This window comes from Microtus ochrogaster, linkage group LG1 (assembly GCF_000317375.1).
Source record: "Microtus ochrogaster isolate Prairie Vole_2 linkage group LG1, MicOch1.0, whole genome shotgun sequence".
Lineage (NCBI taxonomy): Eukaryota > Metazoa > Chordata > Mammalia > Rodentia > Cricetidae > Microtus > Microtus ochrogaster.
This window is the reverse complement of record NC_022027.1, coordinates 21,032,661-21,039,693: the sequence shown is the minus strand read 5'-3', so window position 1 is coordinate 21,039,693 and position 7,033 is coordinate 21,032,661. Positions and strand designations below refer to the sequence as shown.

Here is a 7,033-nt window from a genome sequence, read left to right as displayed (position 1 = left end):
ACACACACACACACGAGAGGGGTATCGTATCCAGTACCCACGAGAGGATGTGGGCGTCTTCCATGGCTGGAAGCAATGCACTAGTCAAAACACACAACCCAAGCAAGGCTGGAGGCAATCCGGGCCATTCCGCCAACTTTTTCAGTTCAGCAGCCCTGCGCCGGCCAGGATTTCTAACGTTCGGCTCTGAAAGTTGGAGAGCTACAGTCATAAAACTTGGTGCAGACAGAGAAAGTTACATTTCAAACACCTAGACCTCGGAGCTCGTCCTTTGAAAGCTGCGGGTTAAAAAAGCTAAAGGCAGGCAACATCCTCGGCGACCCGCCCCAGTCACCCAGAGCACAGAGGATCCAGGACGGCAGGGGCGGACCCACTATCTGGGACCACACCTGGGACTCTGGCTGTGCCTCAGTCTCCCCAGCTGGGGAAAGGACACGACGCCTTCTGAGAGGCTGGCCCGCGGGGTGAGAGGAGGAATGAATGAAAAGTACTCCCAAGCTGGCTCGAACGGCCTGGCGCCCCCCACCCCCACCCCGCGCCGCGGCCCGGCAGTTGGAGACCCCCCGGCCCCCGGCAGCTCTGGCCCGCCGCCGCCTACCTTGGCCACCCAGCTGAACAATGGTGACATTGCTGGCCGGGCGGCGGCTCCTCGCCCGCCGCTCCTGCTCACACGCGCCTACCCGTGGGCCTACGGATGGCCGGGGGCGGGCTCGGGCGCGGCGGGGTGCGGGCGGGCATCGTCCCGAGACGGCGGCCGAGCGGCGGGCTCCACCCCTCCCCGAGCGTCACAGCCCGAGAGGGCGAGCCCGCTGGGCAGCACCGCCAGAAAGGGAAATGGGGAGGAGGGGTGCGGGGGAGGGGGAGGAGATGGAGGGGGGCTCCGCCGACCACGCCCCCAGACGGACACGCCCACCGCCCCGCCCACCCGGACCTGCTCACGCGGGAAGTTGGGATGTGCAGGGGTCGCCCCCTGTGGATGTCTGCGGGGCTCGATCCCTGGTGACTGAGGAAGGAGAGGACTCTACAGGTCTCCGGGCCTTTTCGGGCAACTTCAGAAATCTGAAGTCTCTCGCTTTCTTCCTCTGATTTAAAAACCGCAGCATTGGAGCGAACACCAGGCTGCCCTGCTTTCCAGGGGGATTGCTCCCTAACCTCTCTAGATGGCTGGTGACAAAAGGGCCAGTGTTACCAAGCCCCTTTAACGAAACCAGAGGTGCTTCTCTTGGCCTGGTAAAACCCAGCTGAGGAGACAAAAATGACGCTACCTGCAGGGTGATCAGATTACGGCTGCTACAAAGGTTAAACTGAGTTTCCTATCGAGACGCTCCCAACTTCCACGGTGAGAAAATCCAAGTCCAAAGGTCTGAAGTAGTTGGTGTGTGAGGCACACGTGCTCACAGTTCCTCCGCCCACTTGTAAATCCAGCCCGCGAGTCCTGTTCTTGCCACTTTGTAATATTGGTTATGCACTATTTTCAACATATTTCAATAGTCTCCAAATACCTGGCATCTTCGCAGTTGTTGGTTACCTATTGCCCTTTAACAAGTTGTCCCCAGACTGGGTTGCTATGGTGACAAATCCTGTCTGGCAGAAACTCAGGAGCACATAGCTGGGTGTCCATAGCTCAAGGTCTGCCTGAGTTTAAGGCAGGCAGTAAGGTGAGGCTGCATGTATCCCAGGCCTGGATGGGACAGAAGAATCCACCACCAAGCCAATACAGATTTGCTCCTAGGATTCAGGACACCTTGGGAGAATTGAACCTGCAGGGCTCAATGACATGGTGTTCCCCAAAGCAGAGGTGGTCACTCTGCACCTCAGCATGTATTCCAAGCAGAGTGCCATGTCTCAAAGGGGAGTCAGTCCTTTTGTCAAAGTAATCTCAGAAGTGACATCTCGGCCCTTCTGCGTTTTCTTTCTTTCCTTTCTTTTTCTTTTCTTTTTTAATTCCTCTGTGTGTAACAGTCATGGCTATCCTGGAACTCACTCTGTAGACTAGGCTGGCCTCGAACTCACAGAGATCCGCCTGCCTCTGCCTCCCAAGTGCTAAGATTAAAGGTGTGTACCACCACCTCCCAGCTGTGCTTTTATAATGCAAGGAAAGAAGAAGGTTCAGTTTGGGAAGATTGCCCAAGGGCATGAAAACTAACTGCAGAAGGCTGTGCCCCCCCCCCCCCCTGTGAAGTACACACAGGAGTAAAACCGTAAAGAGGTAAGCAAAAGGTCATTCAAAAGCACCTTGGAAGCAGCTTTGTGACGAAGGGGCAGGTGCCTTCATTCACTAATCAGTTCCCTGAAGATTACCAAGAGGCAGGGAAAGAGGAAAGCTAAGAGTTTTATTACAGCGAGAGCCCTTCTCTGTGTGTGACCTCCCTCCTCGCGCTGTGGTCCATGGATCAGCAAGCTCAGCGTGGACTGTCAATCCACTGGGAATACAGACACTCGGCCGTTCTCTCAGGACTTTCATTATGATACTATGTTCTGGCCTTTGTTCACAGTTACCGGCTTATGAGCCCTTTCCAGAGGGCAGCCATGAAAATGAGTTTCTCTTCTCTGGGGCAGCTCACAGAAATTCTCAGTCTTCCCTCACACTCTTTTTCAGATCTGGCCTTAAAGAGCTCTCACCTGTCTGTTCTTGTCCAATAGCGGGCTAAAACAAACAACAAAAGCCTCCCTCATTCCAGATGGGGCCTGTCCCATCTCTGCAGGAAGGAAAGCTGCGCAGAGGCCATGAAGAATGGCGACACAGACAAACCTTGTCTGTTGGGTTTCCCCAGCCACTCTGTTAGTAATCGTGACCACGAAAAGAGGGATCTCTAAAAACCCAAAGGGTAGGGCATAACTTTTGGATGGGTCAACATATGGAGGTTCCTGGAGCATGGGATGCCTAGAGAAGGTGAGGGGCTTCAACACATCTCCCCCAGAATTCTCTCCGGTATTTTATCTATAGCCTATAGGGCAGTGCTTCTCAACCCACTATCAGATATCCTGTAATTTAGGTATTCCCACTGTGATTCATAACAGTAGCAAAATTACAGTTATGAAGCAGCAACAAAATAACTTGACGGTTGGGGGTCACCACAACATGAGGAACTGTATTAAAGGGGCACAGCATTAGGAGGATGGATGCCCACTGCTACAGAGTGTCCTTTAAGAGCCTGGTGTATCCCTGAGTTGCATCAAATTAACTGAACCTGAGAAGGCAGGTGTGGGAACCTTAGTTTATAGAAGGTGGGTCAGAAGTTCAGGGAAAACAAAACCTTGTCTGTCTCTGAAACAAAGCCACACAGATAAGCAGCCCAGGGTTGCAAGCTGGTATCTGATTGGAGGTGGAGTATCTTAAGGACTGAGGTCCTAATCTGTTCTACGACTTTATCGCCCAGGTACACAGCCTCAGAACCGAACTCCATTAGAGAACACCCAGCTGATGTCCGCTGCGGTAGGACCAACTGCTTGTCTGCTGGTGGAACAAACCCCCACACCTTGAGGTCACAGAAGTCTGTGGTATGAGGGCAGAGGGAGCAGGCGGCTTGTTTTCTCTTAGACACATCCCGTGACTGGTTTACACATTGATAGCTGAGATTCATTATCACTGGGTTTTCAGATATATTGTCAATGAATTATGGACCAAGGGATCCTTGAGAAAATAGTGCCCAAATGATTTTGGGATAGTGGGAGGGGCGGGGGGAGAATGTACTGGAGAGTTTCAAAGTGAGTGAGTGGTAAACAAGGACCAGAGCAGAAAGGCTGGACAATGAAAGATGTCCTTAGACTCCATCACAATAGCCCCTGGACTGAGCATTCCAGAAATTCCCAGCATCCTGAAACCACTCTGGAGAAGGGGAAAGGAGACCCTAGAATTGTCTAAAGAAACTAGAACGGTGTTTTCTGGCACGGAAGATAAGTCTACTAAAGAGAGTTTACAGAGAATAAGGAGTTAAATATTAAACCAGGTGTGGTGGCACATGCCTGCATTCCCAGCTACCTGGAAGGCTGAAGCTGGTGGACCCTGAGTTTGAGGCTAGCCTAGGCAATATAGCAAGAGCTCTGTAATTAAAATAAAACCCTAGCATTTCTTGCAAAAAATGGGAGGGGGGAAGTAAAATATGATCAAATGCTGACTTGTAAGGGTTACAAGGAGAAAGTATACAGACAAGCGAAGTAACAGACATGAAGGCTTCAGGGTTTCTGGCTGGACTCAGTCCTCCGTCTTGCATAGATGCACTGAGGGTACAGCCTCAGGCACATTCTAGTCTGAACTTGCCGTAAGTTCATCTACTCCAAGGTACTCACAGGAGACTCTCAGAGGCCTCGCTCTGAGCCAGGTCTCTTGGCCTGAGCCAGGAATGGACAGAACACTTCTTTCATGGGAAAGCGGGGCTGTTCCATCGAGTGCATTTGATAGGGACTCACAGAACATTAACACCAAGTATTTTGAGAAATACACATGAAAAGCCCTCTTTTTTTTTTTTTTTCAAAGTTTACTGGCAGCATGCAACTTACCAACCACATGCACAAAGAAATTCTCTGTTACAGTCTGGAATTTCACTAAAAGTAAAGTACCGACATCACATACTCTACCAAAATCCAGCCGACCCTACACTCAAATACAATTTTCCTTAAAAATACCCCCTTTCCTCCCACCTGAAAAAAGTCTCTTCCTCCCAAAAAAAAAAAAAAAAAATGTCTCCTGGAGGAGAATGTGTTCCACTCCCTTGTGGAAGTCTGCATGCATCTCAGGCAGCAGTTATGTGTAACAGCTCCCAAGCAATCTGAGTGCAACTGGAACTCACTGCTCAAGGAGGCTGGTGGTCCCTAGCCCTAGCTGTCATGGGAGGGATGGGGGGCTGACAACAGATAATTTGCTTTGAGATCGAGATCAAATTCTCAAAAGCCTCAGAGGGAAGGCAAGTTATTCAAACGTGCAAGGCGAGGAAAAAGTGGAAGAACAAGGAATGAATAAAGGAATGGAAAATTCATCATGGAGAATGTGTGTCCTAACATCGGAACACGCCATCCAACTGGCTGCCAGGCAACGGAATCTGGCTGGAGAAGAGGGATTATTATTGATGTTGACCTCTGGGTTTACTTAAGGCTCAGATACAATTTATGAGATGCATCAAATGCATATTCTAGTATGTGATCTGCCAAGATTGAGAGCCACTTGCACAGTTCTATAAGCGGGGGAGGGAGTGGGTCGGTCATCATCAGCTTGATAAGAGCTAGAGTCACCTAAGGGACCAACTTCTGGGCATGTCTGTGAGGAAGTTTCTTCATTAGGTTAACTGAGCTGGGAGGACCCGACTTAAATGTAGGTTTGCACCATCCCATGAACTGGAGTTTCACACCAAATAAACTAGAGGAAGTCGGCTAAGCACCAGCCTTTACCTCTGCTTCCTGATTGCACCTGCAATGTGACCTGCTGCCTCACACTTCCGGGGCCAGCCTTTTCCCATCTGGCTGGAATAAAGCTCCCTTCTTCCTTCCTTCCTTCGTTCCTTCCTTCCTTCGTTCCTTCGTTCCTTCCTTCCTTCTTTCCTTCCTTCCTTCCTTTCCCTTCTTTCTTCCTTCCTTCCTTCCTTCCTTCCTTCCTTCCTTCCTTCCTTCCTTCTTAAGTTGCTTTGGTCAGGTGTTCTGTCACACCAAAGAAGAAAAGTATCTGACCCAGGAGAGTTGTGTGGTGAGCAGCAGGCTTATCAAATGGCTCTAGCCAACAGTGTCCCTCCAGAAAACCCAGGATGGCTGCCTTTCTATGGGACTTCCAACGGATGCACAGAAGGACAGCTTCATCAGTCTTCCTGAAACATGAAAAGGAGGCAGACTGCAGAATGGGAGAAGGCTACCTACCAAGCCTAGCAATACCCCACAGACAAGCCTAAACATTCCTGCTCAGCATTTCTCCAAGTTCTACCCTTGCTGTTTGGTTTGTGTGGTTCTTTACAAGCTCTCCCTGTCATCCCTCTGCCTGGACTCTATAAATGGCAATGATTTCTTGCTGTGGAATAATCCCTTTGTACACTGTGAAGATTTGTCACTGTGACTGAGTTACTAAAGAAGCTGACTGGCCCATAGCTGAACAGAGTAAGATTAGGCAGGAGGACCAGACTAGAAGAATGTTGGGAGGAAGAAGGGCAGAGTCAGAGAAATCATCAGACAGAAAGGAAGCAGGATGTACAGAAAATGAACATGATAATAAGCATGAGCCATGTGGCAAAGCATAGATAAGAAATATGAGTTAATTTATATGTAAGAGTTAGCTAGTAATAAGCCTGAGCTATTGACAGAGCACTTAAAATTAATATAAGCCTCAGTGTGTTTATTTGTGAGCTGGGTGGGACAGAAATGTATGCCTACAACTTCTCTCCCATTCTGTATGCTGCCTGTTTGCTATATGCATCGTTGCTTTGCTGTGACACGTTTTAGCTGCATGTAGCCCCATTTGTTAATTCAAGAGATGAAGAAACAAGGACTGGAAATGTTTTGTGTATTCAGGGAACTATGGCAGACAGGCTGCAAGCCTCCAACCCAGAGGAGGAGGAAGCCAGAGAGAATAGAGAGCATAAAAAAAGCATGACCTCACCCACCAGCTCCTTCCTCACCACAAGACCTGGTTAAAAATAGGGCCATTGTAACACTAATTGTACAAGAAGATTCTGTGGAGTTTCAAGTGAGTCAGAACCACTTGGCGTCTAGCCAGGGATTTATTCTGTTCACAAATATGAATATTCATAAGTACCTATAGTGAAAGGCAAGGGAATCATTGCAAGAAATAGGGACAGTGAGTCAAACCTCAATCCTGCCCTCAAGGGGCATAAAAGTCAGGAAGTGCAAGCCAGGACAAGAGGGCAAAAATGCCAAGAAAATGGCAAAGCTTCCTGGCATTCTCACAAGAGGAAAAATAACTGCAGGCTGCAAAGACAGAATGGCCTTCTGTGCTGAAAGATGTCAGGCTAGGCCTTGTACAGAAGGTGCGAATGGGAGTGAAGGAGTAGACTTTCCTGGACCAGACAGGACAGGCTTGGAGGAGACGGACCCA

At 49.5% G+C, this 7,033-nt stretch overlaps 1 protein-coding gene across 4 annotated transcripts in view; it reads right to left on the bottom strand.

Moving 5' to 3' along the window:
* Window positions 1-7,033, bottom strand: part of Tbc1d1 (TBC1 domain family member 1) — a 185,914-nt gene that overhangs the window by 116,908 nt on the left and 61,973 nt on the right. Inside the window, exon 1 of one of the 4 annotated variants that reach the window (XM_026785240.1) lies at window positions 599-783. The exons of the other annotated variants lie outside the window; for them this stretch is intronic. Within the exon in view, the coding sequence (XP_026641041.1) occupies window positions 599-628 (30 nt within the window). The 5' untranslated portion in view covers window positions 629-783. Of the gene's footprint in view, window positions 1-598; window positions 784-7,033 lie in introns of those variants that run through there. 4 annotated transcript variants of the gene reach the window in all.